Here is a 15,544-nt window from a genome sequence, read left to right on the forward strand (position 1 = left end):
AAATTATATTTAAATATTTGAATAATATTTTTTTTTACTACTCCAATACAAAAAAAAATTAAGAAAATCAAACATTTCCATGTCATACCAAACACGTAATTTCAAAAGACTGATATAAAGTTAAAAAAATAACACTCTTTTATTTCACGCACCTCATCTAGTCACATTTTCTATTATTTTTTTTCATAGACAATTTTCTTACAATATTGTCTACGAATTATTCTTACTCAATATTGCTTCTTACTCTTTCTTTTTTTTGGTATTTATTTTGGAGCCAATCATTCACAAACACATGTCTACTACCAAAATTATCTCATAGAATAGACCCACACTGCATACATATAATGAATGGCTTGCGTAAATAAACTAACAATTCTTTAATTTACAATTTACATGGAATTAATTAGCTCCAAACGTATTATCAGTCAAATAAACACACTCGTACGAATAGAATTCTCTTATAATATAAAAGGGAGTTCGTGCTGAAGCAAGCACGTCTCTATCGCCTTCAACGTGTTTTCAAAAAAAAAAAATTTAAAATTATTTCTTTTATTCTATTTTAATTTAACTAGTGTATAATTTTATCAAAAAAAAGTTACTTTCATCGATGTACCTCCTTGAACATATTTTGATCTTTTTTTGAAATTATGTAATCCTTTTAATCAACGGATAGGGTGAAAATAAAGTGCATTGGAGTGAAGGAGCATACAGTTAATGTGGAATGCCACTTGTGAGACTTGTTTTACCTAATTCTTTTAGGATCTTCATTTTCGTAAATTCAAGGAACTTATTATCGGAGAGAAAATATTTCCAACCAAACATGAAAAAATTGAAAACTCCAACACACCCTTCACACAATCATTAGCTTTCACACTCTAGCTATAACATAACATGTAGTATTAAGTAATATTTTGCAGGTTTACTTGAAACATAAATTCAAGATCAACCTAACACTACACAAGCTTTTATAGAGTGAGCTCTCTCAACTGCCTGAAATATGATCTTTCACAAAAAGCAAAACATGTCAATCGATCGCAAGGAAGCAAAATCATTAGGTCTATGTTAGTTTCTTCTGCATAGCGTTGGACAGACGAGTTTAGTGCTGTTCAGCATTTGCAACGTGCACTCTGTAACGTTCAGACAGACGTTCAGCGACTCTGTTGCCAACAACACTGTCTATGAGTTCATACTTCTTATACGCTGCGTTCAAGATCTCTGTCTGTTTTTTCGCAAGATTCTCCTCCTCCTCTAGTTGATGCTACACAGAAAAAAAATGAAATTCTAACATTCATGTTTACTTTAAAAATGAGATCCTCCGCCCATTTTTACTTGTCCAGTGGCACACCGCTCCAGGAGCAATAAATAGAATGACAAATTTATGATATCACGTTTTCAAATATAATAAACTCAATGTTTTCGAAAATGACTAGTTTATAATAAGGATAAATTAGGAACCAAGTGTTAAATTAACTCTTGATTTTCTAAACTGGACAAGTGAGAGTGGACATATATTTTTAGAACAATGGACGAGTAAAAGTGTGACAGAGAGAGTGTTCTGCGCTGAAATGAATAAAGAAAGTTTACCTTGAGGCAAAACTTGGCTTCTTCTGCATGTTTGCTAACCAAATGCTTGATCTTCTCAGTGACCTCAAAATCAGGATCACTGGAGTCCAACCATCGGCATACTATCTTCCTACCAGGTTTTATAGGACGGTCATCGAACATCTCTACTTCAGCAGCACGTGCCCTGACAGGCCTTGGCATGCCACAGATCATAAATGAGGAACTGCTTATCTCGGAGATTATAGTTTTCGCCTGGTCTGCATTTTCCAGCTCAACCAATGCAGATAGTCCAACGGTCTTTGGTTCAAGGTAGTTTGGGATAAACTTGACCTGAATGACATTCCCAAATTGATCAAGTGAAGCTCTAACGACAGCTTCAGTAGCCGCAGGTGAAAGGCTGTCAATGAGGATAGTACGCTTTACTTTTTCTTCAAAAGCAGCATACTCTTTCATTAAACTTTCCATGATGAGTAATAGCAAATTTCACCTAAGCAGAAGCAATTCACCAGAATCTTTAGAAAAAGAGGTAAACCACAGTTCACATAATTTTGATAACAAATTACTGGCGACTCAAAAATATAATCTTAGTGCCAATCATGCTGCAACCAACTTAACGTAGTTGAAGGGTATTATGTGTATTGGGAAATGACACATTCGTGCTGGAACACCATGATGATGGCTGAAGTGAATCACACCAGCATTCTCAGCTGTCCTCTCCAGTGATTTCTGCTCTTTTGACCGATGGAGCAAAGTTGCAAAAATATGAGTAGCGGAAGTAATCATTACGGAGTTGGGAAATGACACAGCAGGGAGGGACTTGGCTGTAATATTAGAGAGGTTCATCGAAAATGGGAAATAGAAAATAGTGACTGCAAAATAGATTGCTGGGGATTACTCTATTTCTTATTTGATTGAATTTGGCGTTAGCAACTTCTCTTGGGGTCTTCCAAGGTCCATGGACGTAATCTAAACTACAAACGGGCGGAGTTGTTCTATGACTTAGCAACAGCAAAAGGATAATGGAACGTACTCTGATGTCTTGGAGTAACTTAATGAGACACATTTTCTGGAAGAAAGAATAATTAAGTCCTGTAACTTCTCGATACATTGGAATTTTCAGACTTAATTCTGGATATAGATCCGAGATTCCATTGACAAGAGGAAGATTCACTTGGCTGATTGGAGAAACATAGGGAAGTTTTACAAGCTCGAACAATTTCAATCTCAGTAAATTGGGAAGAAAAATATGCAAATACAAGGGAGTCTTTACTACTGAGACTTCTTTATGATCACTAACCAATAATGCTGGATTTGAATAGATAATCAAGACACCTATCAGATTTGAGAACATGCATTTTGAAAGGAAGGGTTTGAATACCAAGTAAAGAACTGGTTGGATTCAAAGTCCAAGAAGTTGACAAATAGGATTTATCATGAATCTAAAAGGAAAACTGAGTAGATTGGCATCAGTAAAGGACACAATAGGGAAACATGAAAATGTAGAACATGGTGGATCAAGAAACCAGGCAAAAACACTAGATTTGGTATAGACTGGAAAATACACATCGCTGCTACTACAGTATCTCCAAATTGTTCATTACTGACAGAATAATTGAAAACACAAATGAGAATTAGAATGAAATCTTTTACTTCCAACAGTGGAAGAAATTCATCTTGCCGGTTTAGTAAAAGAGAAAACTTAAGTAGAGAGTTAAGCAGTCATAGAAGCAGAAACTTCACCAGCAGGATATATGCTACCATGTCGAATAGATGCACAACGGGTTTATATTGAAAATGTTGGGTGATAGCCGATAGGTAAGAGAGATGTCCTGACAGCCTTCTATCTTCAGGATGGACTAGATGCATCTTCAAGAAACGAGATGAGCTTGATTGAGCTACTAATTTCCACTCGTTGTAGCTCAAATATAAGTATCTATAACTATTAGATTAATGCCAAAGTTGTTGCCTTAGAGGTTAGAAGTAGTCAAAGTATCGGATGCACAGAACATATTTTTTGAGAAAGCCAGCAGAGTCGCATACAGTTAGTAAATGAATGTCTGGAAGTGGATTGAAAGAGGAAACCTATTACTAGCGTGTAAGCTGAATAAAACATGTAGCCATGTGAGCCGGGAAAGGAGGATGAAACAATGAGTCATCTCTTATTTGCATAGTGAGGTGGTAAAACTTGTAAAGATATCTGGACTATATTTTTCTTCCTGTGACTGATACGGCAATGCCTAAAGCCGCTATAAAGTGCTTAACCACCATGAGGTGCTTTGTGGAATTTTAAAAAAAGTATTAACTTAAGAACCTAACAGCTTACAAGATTCAACATCATGTAGGCAATAAATATGAACAAAACTAGACAATTTCAGAAGAAAGATTCGTAAGCTTTTGCAGCACCAACTTGGTGCTTCTAATGTAGTTGTGACTTGTGACTGAACTGTGCAAATGTGCAATTATTAATAACATTACTAACAAAATAGTCTCTACTGTCTTTTTACAACAACAGCAACAAACTCATTGTTGTAAATAATGTTAGGGAGGCTGTTCCGATAGACCCTCAGCTGAATGAACAAAACAAACAGTGAAAAAGAAAAGCTAATAGCAACAAGCAGAAACAACAAGAAGATAATAAGATACCGAGGCTAAAAAAATAACTAGCACCTAACAACATTGTTGTACACAAGGACATGATACATAACCATTATCTTTGCTACACAGAGACATAGACTATACCTACTTGTATAAAAATCACATATTTCAAAGCTCAACCATCATCCAAAATTCCAAATTACTCAGTAACTTCAAAATTTAGTACTTATGTAACTCAATTTACCCAGCAACATTTACAAGGCGTTGAGAAATATTCAGTTAAAAAAAAAGATCCAAATTTTTTTGTTTCAACAAGATAAAGAATCCAGTATAGTACAACCCCTCCATCTCCAAAATTGAGAATCAAGTATAATAATGAATTCAAGAACACAGATTAAATTTCTTCAACCAAACCTAAATCCCAAGTTCAAGAATCAATTTTTGGCCAAACCCACCTCCTCCAACCCCACAACAACCAAAACCCACAAAGTAAAACAAAAAATTAAAAGGGAGGGGTTTTCCGATGCTAATTACCTTTGAGTTTCGCCCAGGTTGATGGAACCTAACTGGAACCTTCTTCAGACCTTGGATTGTGCTATTATGGTGATTTTATAAATTTTCCGTTAAGTCTTAGGAAAACTTCTAAGTTCCTTTTAACCCCCAAAACTATCTTGAAAATTACATATTGGGTCCATATTATCATCTTTTTATAATTATAATGCGTAAGTAAACCCAATTTATGTTCGAAATCTCAAACACACACATACTATACTAAGGTCCTAGTAACTCTTGAACTTATTTTATAAATAATTTTCTACCCCTTTCAACCTACGTGACACTATCTAGCTCAACGCGTGTTGTCACATAAGCCGAAAGGGGTAGATATATATAAAATAAGTTCAGAGGGGTATAGGATCTTAGTATAATATAAGTGTCTCTGAAATTTCGAACATAGATTGAGAAATACTTATGTATTTTCCCTAATTATTTCAAGTATAAATTAGAGATTAGCTTAGTAGTGTAAATATTGTAAAATATCCGTACAAAATATTATATGAGTTAAATGGTAAAACTATATTTCAACTATCATATTTTTGCGAAGTCCATATTTCAATTGATCTATTCAAATTATTATATTTTGGTAGTTTCATATATCTACTATAATTTTCTTTATGTTAAAATACAATTCGTTTTTCAATTGACTACACGTGTCTGTTGTCAATTGAAATAATATTTGACTAACTCATCATTGAGGTGTTCTAATAAGAAAAAAGTGATAGTTTAAATAGTTAAAGAGAACAATGGATAATCAAGATATAAAACTTGTGAAAAACAATAATTTATGTGTTTCTTTCGGCCTCTTGTTGGGCAAAATTTATTTGTATATAATGTTTATATCAAATCATACTTTATTAACCCATAAGCATATTAGTTGATCGTCTTCTTACTTTCTAGTTTATAACGTAATCATAATGAGTGTCCAAAGAAACTCGGTTTTCCACCATACTATGAAACTAGAGTTTCCAAAGAGAATAATATATGAACTAGAAAAGTAAGTTAATTTTTTTTCTTATTTTCTTGTGTTCAATATATAAGTAAAATATATTATTCTAAGAATATATGCATAAAATCTAATAAATATCATGAAAAGGGCATTGAAGTAAGGTGGTGGAGTGAAGTTGAGGTATGCCGAGAGTGAAAAGGATACAATAAATGTGTAACGTCAGAAACATTATTTTTACTAGAAGAAAAGATATAAAGTCACCATTGAAGTTATTTCGGTTTTTAAAAAGACACTTTAACTTTGCGGGTGTTCTATTACCCCACAAAAGTATTGAATATCGTTGTAGAAGGGCCATTTAAGGCCATTTCCACACCTAGTCAGACGTGCATGAGGCTCGCGCTTATATTAATTCAAACCGATTCGTTTAAAAAAATGATAGTCACGTGTGATACACACAAGCTATATCTATATTTCCATTAAAACTAAAAAATGTTCCTAAATTAATTTTTTGCATTTTCACAAACATTTTATTTATTTATTAATATACAATCTCTGTTTATCTCTATTCTTACCGCTAATCAGATCTTCTTCTCGCTTCAGTATATAATTATCTTTTTATGTGATTATTTTTCTCTTTTTTTGTTTCTCTTTCTTGGTGTTGTAATTAGGTTTTGCTTTGATAATTGTCTTTCTAAGTTTTTGGGTTGAATTTGATTTTAGTATTTTCTCACTTGGGTGTGAACAATTTTTGCTATGTTTTAGTTTTTCAGTCAAAATTATAATTTCGAAATAGAGGAAATTTGAGATTTGATTACTGAATTGGGACTTTAAGAAAGTTCTTAATGTAGATGATCACAAAGAATAGCTTGAGAATGGTAATGTTTTGAGGAAGAAAACAAGTGTAATATGACAGTTTTTAATTGATTTTTGTCAGCAAAAACAGACTTTCACGCGCCTGTTATGCGTGTTCACAAACCTGGTGAGAAAATGAGTCAAAATGACTCTTTTACAATGATATTTAATACTTTTATGGGATAATAGACACCGATATAACTAAAGTGTCTTTTTAAAAATTCGAGATATCTTTTCTCTTTTTCTAGAGAAAATATAATTTAAAATTTTTTATCTACGAGTTATGAGTAAACCGAACACACCAGCTAAGGCCGGTCATCATGGCACACTTGCTAGTCAATAGGAGAGTGTTCTTATCACTAACCCCGAGAGAGACTATACTCTAAGAGCCAACCGACTCATTATCCCCGAAAGCAAGGATTAAGAAATAGCAATGTATCGAGGGTTGAGCATACCTTCCACCCCTCGTCCTTGCGAGGGTGTTCTCAGTCTAATTAACCACATGAATTAATACTTCCAAAAGAAACCAAAGCACTTTTAAATTCACAATTCTATTTACAAGCAACTGGACCAGCAAACGTTGAGGTCAATACGAAAATAAAACCATGTCGATGGGTTCAGAAACCAATTTAACAGAAAGAGCAAACAGTATAAAGCACAACTTGCTTAGCTATGGACATTAAGTTAGAATACTTGGAATAAACTATACCCCTAAACCTGATAAGATTACATAGACTGGTTAACTCTGCGAGATGGAAATCCGAATATAGTCATTCAATCACTGCAAAGATCGTCAAAACTCACGTCTTCTGATATAGTGTCCGATTCGTTAATGGCTGCCAGATTGGGACGGATATTAGTATTGGTATATACTAAGCTAAAGAACTCAAAATCAGATGCCACACAACTAACCTTGATTTTCTTGGTCTCCCTCATCCTGAGGATCCAAAAAGTCGTTGGCATCTGTTGCAAGAAAGGCTGATCCAGAGTAGCCCTCTAGAATCTCTGTATAGAACAGAAAGTAAAAACATATAACCATGTGAAGTTGATCAACGATATTACAGCAGAGGAGAAGGGAACACAAACCAGAAGTGTTGGGAAAATCAGCTGTTAAGTCCGAGAAACTGAAGTTTCGAGGAATCTTTCCCAAGAAACCAAAGGAAGAAGTATCAACACCCCAGGGATCCTCATTCACTGGTTGTACACTTGGCTCAACATTGCTAAAATCTGGAAGAGATGGATTCCCGATTCCAGGGGGAGCCTTCTGGAGAATGCCCCCACCACCATAGTTGCCTGAATAACCAGCTGAGTTGATCATCCCATCATTTGGTCCTTGCATCAGTCCCAGGTTTGCATGCTGAGGCAATAGCATGTTTGGTGACAAATCAATGCTTCTTGCATGAGCAGAAACATCCATAGCAGCTTGCGCATATGATTGGACTGACGAAGCACCATTTGTGTAACCTTGAAGTAAATTGCCATTAATAGTCGGGTGCATGTTGGCAAGCTTCACATTAGGCTCAGCATGCTCTGTTGCTTGAAAGGTTGAGTTCTGTGCTACTGTCAATATGTGATAGTACATAATCACTTACTTTTCCTTTATCAGTATTTAATAGGATGAAATTGTACAAAACATAAAGCAATATAACAGGTACACAAATGCATAAAATGTGTTTGTTTTCAGAGACGCAATGTACACTCCTTCACCCTTAATCTAAACGAAATAAAAAAAGGGAAACTAAATTAATAACATACACACCATGGTTATCTCACGTCTGACATGCATCTAGAAACTAAAGGAAGATTTCGAGACTATGATGTTGATGATTTGATGAAGCCAAAACTTCATTCATTTCCTCCATTTCTCTCAAACTTTTACTCAATTTTACTTATCAAAATCAAGAAACGGATTTTTATCATATTCACCAACTTCAACAAGCATCAATGATCTCAAATTGAAAACACAATCACAGTGACGAAAGACAAATCCTCTGGGACACTTTTCCTGAAAAAATCCTTCCAACAACTATCTAAGATTCACATTTTGATCTGCCACTTTAAACCCTCAAACCTTTCCTTTGACTATCCAACCTAAAATCCTATTTGATTGTATGAAAATACAAAGCAAGGAAGCTGAAAATTGGAAAAGAGTGGGAAACTATAACAAATTTTATGATTGAAAAGAAAAACACAGGCATAATAATTATTTCCAAGAAGATCAATAGGGAATCTATGATATTCATGCCTTACCTGGTTGAATCTGAGATCCATTAGACACAGGAACGGATTCAGTTGCATACACACGCATTGACTCAGCCTGTCTCTCAAGCAACTCATTGAATCTCATAATCTGATCTTTTACTATCAGCCTCGTATAATAAGCCCTGAAAAACTCATGATTTTCTTCTTCAAGCCTTTGCCACACTGGAAAAGAGATCAAGATGTCAAATTAACTCCCCGTAGACACATGAAGCACAGAGATCACAACCATCAACTACTTGAGATAAGACAGGCCAAACGCATTTTAAAACAAATACTAATAATAATTTCAACACATTTTTCAATTCAATCAGAATAAGCTTAAATATTTTATTTCTGATTGATAAGTAATACTATTCTGAAATAAGTAGGGGGAGGAATGCCTTCTTCCATGATCCCTCTTCAAATAATTCTCTTACTATTCATCCTAAAAGATTTAATTTCCTTACATGGTCATCCAAGTAATGAAACTACCCCAATAAAGTCACTTTTTTTTATCACATGCAAGTTCTTCAACTATTACTTTATCTCTAATGAATTTATCCTAGCCTTGTAAGTTTCTACTATACTCACCTATTTTGCGTAGTTGGCATCTTAAATCTCATTTCAATGACAAACCCCATCAAGTGAACCCACCGAAGACCCAAAATCTGACCCCAAAAAAATTTCTTTTGTATGGAATTCCAGTATTCCACTAACATCAGAAGATCATTAAAATACCTAGTCCATTTGATCATAAAAATCAATCTGCTACATGAGTGTGGATAATCATTGGCTACTGATTGTCTGACATACCTGAAGTACAAAATGACAGAAAGGAAGCTAGTTTTCTTTTCTCTGTGTTTATTTTTATTTGTTTGGTGCCAACATCAACTGATATCAAAGGCACAAGTCATTTGTTAGGGTGTCCATTAAATTAATCAGCATATGGTTCATATATTACTAATTGTTCTTTATTTTATAATTATAATTATTGTGATAATATTTAAGAAGGTTACAAGACGAGGTTGGATTTTTAGGGAACTTATTCTATAATTGAAAGAATAAGGAGTCAGAAATATTTGTTTTTAATACGAATAAGACATCAGAATATATAAATATACACTTGATTATTAAGTTACTGTATCTTTATGTAAACACGGTATAATTAAACTATTTATTTTCTTGTTGGGTCAATTTTGGGTCTTAGGTGGGGTCAATTAATGAGGTTTTTCATTAAAATGAAACTCATGATGCCAACAAAGCAAATTAGCTGAGTTAAGTAGTTCAAAAGGCTAGGATGATTTTAAAAGAAATAAGTGATTGTTGAAAGATTTGTCCAAAAAAAACAAACAGAAGTGATTATTTTAGGTTATTTCCATTACTTGGATAACCGACCATATTAGGAATTAACTCCATCATAATAATTCTCATACCAGGTCGTTTTTCTATTTAATTTCCTCAGATTCATTGTCTTCCAAATTAAGTAAATATTAAGAAACTTGAGAGTACAGATCTGAAAAAGTCAAAAGCATACTATTAACAAAATAGAAAGAGAGAGCACCCACCGAATTCAGTGAAACTAGGCTGAATCTTTGCCTGATGCAAGAGGGTATCAACAGTTTCCTTCTGGTTCATGTAAAGCTGTAAACATCTTTCAATGAGATTTTGCACCTGAAATCAAAGAAGCTCATGATTAGGAGAGAAAGCACCATACTCTATGATCCTATAAGATGCCCACATCCCAATGAGATACATCTTCTGAGGGTGAAATGTAGAGGTAGAGAACATGTTTCCGACATATCAACAAAAAAAGATAGAACAAACTACAAAATTCAGTTTTTTCTCTCTTTTTTCGAACATGTAACACAACAACTACTCAATCCGAATCCCAACCAAGTCGGATTCATCTATACGAATCATTAACTATGCATGTAGCTAAATTAAATTATGTGGCACTTTTCGCTTTTCTAATTTAAATAATGTTAATTTTGACCAACATTTTAAAGGGTTAGGCAACAATTCTTGCAGGAGTGAAGTATCCTTTGCATTGAAGTAACTGAAAGAGTTATAAGCAGCAAGAATTATATTTACATATTATGAAATTATCCAGGCAATTCAATCAAATACTTGCTGCATATGCTCAGAGAAAATTGTGCATGCTCTATCTCTTTCCATTTGATTCAGGGCTTATTATATGATTCAATACTGAGAACAAGAAAACAAATGTTATGATTGTAGCACAATGCTTACCAGTTGTATATCTTCACGCGCGATTTTTCTAACCTGCTCACCAGACATTTCTTCAATCTTCCAATGTTAAAAAGCTCAGCAGAAACTTGATGCAATTTCTGTTGACAAGGTCAGGAAAGAAAAAATTCAACTCTTGCTAACAAAAATAAATAACAATTGATATCACCTGATAAGTTAAAGATAATTAGGGTGTAATTAGCAAAGCACCGCAAAAAATAAATAGTAAAAATAAGCTAGAACTACACATATGAAAGACCCAGCAATATGGCATCAAGCAAAACCACAGGAAACTGCAGGTTGTAGAGTCAAGGAGAAATGTCTAAATGCAAGTAACGCTACGTATTAAGAATATTGTAAAAATACTGTAATCTCAATTAGGGAGATTAATTATCAGTTAGGATCAATTAAGAAGATTCTTTGCTTGCAATTATGTACTCTTAGAATTCCTTCTATTTAGGATGATGTACATCACTGTTTAAACTCCCATTAGCTTGACGTAACAATGAAGCTGAAATATTGCCCGAACGTCTTTTCTATCCTTTTCTGCATGGTACCAGAGATATGGTATAATGTACCATCTCTGGAACTTCAATTTCTTCTATGTTCGACGAGAGAGAGAGAGAGAGAGAGAGAGAAGCGAAACGACAGAAAAGGAGAAGTAACAGAAAAATCAACTAGTGGAAGAATACTTTTCCTCCACAATCTCCTCTCCTACAATTAGTGCTTCTATATTGCATGGTAGATGTAATCATGTATCGTCAACGTTTCTAGTACATTTGACGTTCACCATTTAAGGATATGACGACCATCTGATCAACAAATATGAGACATTACAACCTCCAATCAGAAAACATTGATCAAAACAGATGCAAAAATGTGAAACTTGTTATGACATTCTCTTGATCCCAAGCTACTTAATCTATTCCATTTCTGCAAGACCAGTTGTAGAATATAAACTACGTCTAAGGCATTGTGTACAAGTTAGTTTTCCAATGAGGAGCATAGCATATGAATTCACCATAGCAAAAAGTTATGTGGTAGCGTATGGACCTCTCTTTACTTCTTGTTGAGGAATTGTACAGAAACCCATGGGAGAACTATGTTAAATTTACAGGGTGAGAAAGATGGATATTTGGGAAAAAGATGCATGGAAAAGCACTATGTTTTGAATTGCAGAGAAAGGAATATATATATATATATGTGTGTGTGTGTGTGTGTGTGTTTGAAGGCATTGAAAAAACAATGTGGAGAGGCAAGAGCATTATGTTCTTCTGGTGAAAAGAGAAGATGCATTTGTGCATATGTAGTTAGTTAGATATACCTTTTTTAAACTGCAACCTAATCCACCAATGTCAGCTGTAAAGCTTTTAAATACCACCTTGTCGTAAACGTTAACATCCAAATGACTTTTGACTTGTTAAAGAAAGGGATAAAAACTAGGTCATAATTGACATGTAACACTTGTTTTAGAATAAATAATTGACATGTAACACTTGGTTTAGAATAAACAATTGGCATGTAAAATCACTACTGCAATGTCCAAACTTAAACCATAACTTAGTTAGGGCAAAGTTAGAATATTTTAAAATATTTTGGGAATAGGGGTCGGTGGACATGAAGAGGATCTTTGAACGTATTTTGGGATAGGCAAGGACTTTTCACACTTAAACACAGTTTATTAATTGCCAGCTTTTTTAAAAAAGAAAAAAAATCCAACTCACAAACTACTATCATGTAAAAAATTAACAAATAAATAGTAAAAGAGAGAGAGAGGACTCATATAGTCTCCAATATGAAGAAAAATGAGGAAAAAAGGTATGGGTACAAGGGCAAAATAATGCTGGGACTGAAGCATATCATTCTAAGTCTACATAGTACGTACACAAGAGGTGAAGCTTCAAGTATCTTGGGTCCATAATTGAAGGAGAGGGGGAGATTTATAATGATGTTGCACATTGTGTTGGAGCGGGGTAGGTGAAACGGAAGCTTGCATCTGGGGTATTTTTCTAGAAGAATGTGTTGCTCATTGTCGTACGAGGCAAAGTGTTGGCCAATTAAGAATGCCCACATTCAAAAAATAAATGTAATGGAGATTAGGATGCTTAGATGGAAGTCCGGGCATACACATGAGAGACATTATAAAGAACGAAGTTCTATGAGATAAGGTGGGAGTGGTCTGAGTGGCAAGTAAAATGAGGGAAGTGAGACTAAGATAGTTTCCGCATGTGGTTTACACTTCTGGTTTGTAAAATAATTTACAGCTACACAAACGGCTATCACTTATTTTAGACCACAAATTTCAAAAGTTTTTCTTTCATAAACTTTAAACTTCGTGTCAAGTCAAACTAGCTCATATAAAATGGGACGAAGGAAGTATGTGGTTTCTTCTTGTAAGTCCAAGCCTCGGTAACTTTTTACCGAGACTCTACTTGCACTAGTGAGAGGTCTCGCACGTGCTTCATGAAATTAGTGGAGATGCACAAGCTCGCCCGGACACAAACACCATGGAATACAAAAAGAAAAACACACATTTATCATAACCACCATAACTCTATGATCCTTTAAAATGACCACATCCCAATGAGATACATCATACAGAGTAGATATATACGCAGACCTTACCCCAAACTCCTACCATGTGTGAGGTAGAGAACATGTTCCCAACAAATAAACAAAAAAAAAAAACGAGAACAAACAACAAAATTCAATATTTTTTCTTCCCATTTCCAAACATGTAACACAACAACTACTCAATCCAAATCCCAACCAAGTCAAATTCATCTCTACAAAATTACTAATCATTCACTATGCATGTAGCTAAATTTAAACCTATATCACTCCAACATTACAAAAAAAATCAATTTTTCAACCGATTACAACTTCTCTACGTTTACAAATAAGTTCAGTTCAGTCTATCAAGGGCAACCATTTTACAAAATTGAGTCTCAACGAAACTTTACCTCTGCTACAAATCATCAACACTTACAATCTATCGCCGGAAAAATCCTAATCGGAAACTCACCTATCGTTGCCGGTGCCGTCTGATTTCTGTTCACCGCTTCCTCGTTTTTCTCCTTTTTTTCGCAAAGTTCTTCGAATAGATCACCGAAGGACAAACTCATATATGTACACTTTTTCAGTTTACATATATATATTTCATATTATTATCTATGAAGTCCCTCTACTTTGCTTAAATTATGAATTAACCCCTTATCCAAAATAAAAACAGTTACGACAGTTACCTATCTTTTTCAATAGTGATTTTTATAATTTTAAAATTTTTTCCTTATCAACTCCTTCAACTTTCAAAGATTTTTTATATTTGGTACTTTGGATTTTTCATATTTATGGTAAAAAAAAAAAAAAGTTTAGTTTATAACTTCATAAAAATGTTAACTTTTTCAAAAGTGATTTTATAATTTTAAGATTTTTTTTCTTATCAACACACCAACTTTCCAAGTTTTTGATTTTTTTATGTTTATGGTAATAGATACATAAAATGTAATAGCTACCTTACTTATTTATATATGATAATAATATAAATTAAATTTGGATAATAAGATTAGTTTGTAACTTAATAAAAAACATTTTTTTTCAATAGTGATTTTATATTTTAAGATTGTTTACTATCAATTTTCATGACTTTTTCAAGTTTTTTTAGGTTTGATATTTAAGTTCAGTCACATAAAAATATTTACATAATCAGACTATTGATATATGATAACATAACAATAGTAATAAATTTCTATAATGAGTTTAGTTTAAAAGTTAATTAATTTAATAAATATATCAAAGTTCAAACTAATAGATAACTACCATAGCATGTATTTTTATCAAGCTATCAATTATAATACTTATCATTTAATACTTCATATATATCATTTGCTTCAATTAATATGAGGATATTAACAATCATACACTTACTTTATTTTTGTTTATCACTAAACTCCTCGTTGATTCATTATTCATGGAATATTAAATTTTATCAAATATTTAATTATTATATCGTGAATTAATTTTAATACCAAAAAAAAATCTTTCACTCGATATAATGTTTTCATAATTATTTAAACTAAAATTTACACTCGACATCTATATCAAGCAATAAATATTGGAGTAGCAACCCTATTATATGATGACTTAATTGAATATAATATAATGGAACATTTTCTCAATAGTTTTTCTTATTATTTTTATAATTAAAAAAATAGAATAGTATAACAATCTATAGACTTAATTGGCAATAAATAGCCTATTTAAAAAAATTAATAATTTTTTTTCTTTTTAGAAATACTAAAGAATTGAAAAGGTGATTGTTTTGAATAATCTTTTGCTAATCTTAAGGATAACTGGTTGAAAGTTACAAGAGAGATGATATTAGATATTTTTTATTATTTTTAAATATAATAATTTAAAAATGTCGATATACTAATTTTAGGCTAACACGTGCCAATTTTTTTACGAAAAAATTTGTGCATTAGAGCGAACTATTGAGTCAAAGTAAATGATATAGCTATAGTTTCATTTAATTCTAATTCG

General features: G+C 33.1%; 2 protein-coding genes across 3 annotated transcripts; both read right to left on the reverse strand.

Moving 5' to 3' along the window:
- Nucleotides 1–876: 876 nt before the first annotated feature.
- LOC101249221 (ASI1-immunoprecipitated protein 1) lies at nt 877–4,825 on the reverse strand. The gene is made up of 3 exons (XM_004249197.5): nt 4,693–4,825; nt 1,585–2,050; nt 877–1,258 (listed from the first exon to the last, which is right to left on the reverse strand). The coding sequence occupies exons 2-3, from the start codon at nt 2,026–2,028 to the stop codon at nt 1,097–1,099; spliced, it is 606 nt and encodes a 201-aa protein (XP_004249245.1). The 5' UTR covers nt 2,029–2,050; nt 4,693–4,825; the 3' UTR covers nt 877–1,096.
- Nucleotides 4,826–7,028: 2,203 nt separating this feature from the next.
- LOC101257030 (uncharacterized) lies at nt 7,029–14,129 on the reverse strand. 2 transcript variants are annotated; one of them, XM_010313800.4, is made up of 7 exons: nt 14,028–14,129; nt 11,006–11,103; nt 10,321–10,426; nt 8,765–8,938; nt 7,601–8,071; nt 7,427–7,519; nt 7,029–7,350 (listed from the first exon to the last, which is right to left on the reverse strand). In XM_010313800.4, exons 2-7 carry the CDS (start codon nt 11,051–11,053, stop codon nt 7,289–7,291), a joined length of 954 nt encoding a protein of 317 aa, XP_010312102.1. In that variant the 5' UTR covers nt 11,054–11,103; nt 14,028–14,129; the 3' UTR covers nt 7,029–7,288. The 2 variants fall into 2 exon arrangements, with proteins under 2 accessions (XP_010312102.1, XP_010312101.1); XM_010313799.4 differs by having other exon boundaries at nt 7,601–8,074.
- Nucleotides 14,130–15,544: the final 1,415 nt, after the last annotated feature.

This window comes from Solanum lycopersicum, chromosome 10 (genome assembly GCF_036512215.1).
Source record: "Solanum lycopersicum chromosome 10, SLM_r2.1".
In the NCBI taxonomy this organism is placed as follows: Eukaryota; Viridiplantae; Streptophyta; class Magnoliopsida; order Solanales; family Solanaceae; genus Solanum; species Solanum lycopersicum.

Bases quoted from the DNA above. Each gene is read 5' to 3' on its own strand.
- LOC101257030 (XM_010313799.4), bottom strand. From the start codon at position 11,053: ATGTCTGGTGAGCAGGTTAGAAAAATCGCGCGTGAAGATATACAACTG. The intron at 8,075-8,764 runs GTAAGGCATGAA...ACATATTGACAG, and splicing joins TGGATCTCAGATTCAACCAG to TAGCACAGAACTCAACCTTT. The intron at 7,351-7,426 runs GTTAGTTGTGTG...CCAATCTGGCAG, and splicing joins GGGAGACCAAGAAAATCAAG to CCATTAACGAATCGGACACT.
- LOC101249221 (XM_004249197.5), bottom strand. From the start codon at position 2,028: ATGGAAAGTTTAATGAAAGAGTATGCTGCTTTTGAAGAAAAAGTAAAG. The intron at 1,259-1,584 runs GTAAACTTTCTT...TTTTCTGTGTAG, and splicing joins AAGCCAAGTTTTGCCTCAAG to CATCAACTAGAGGAGGAGGA.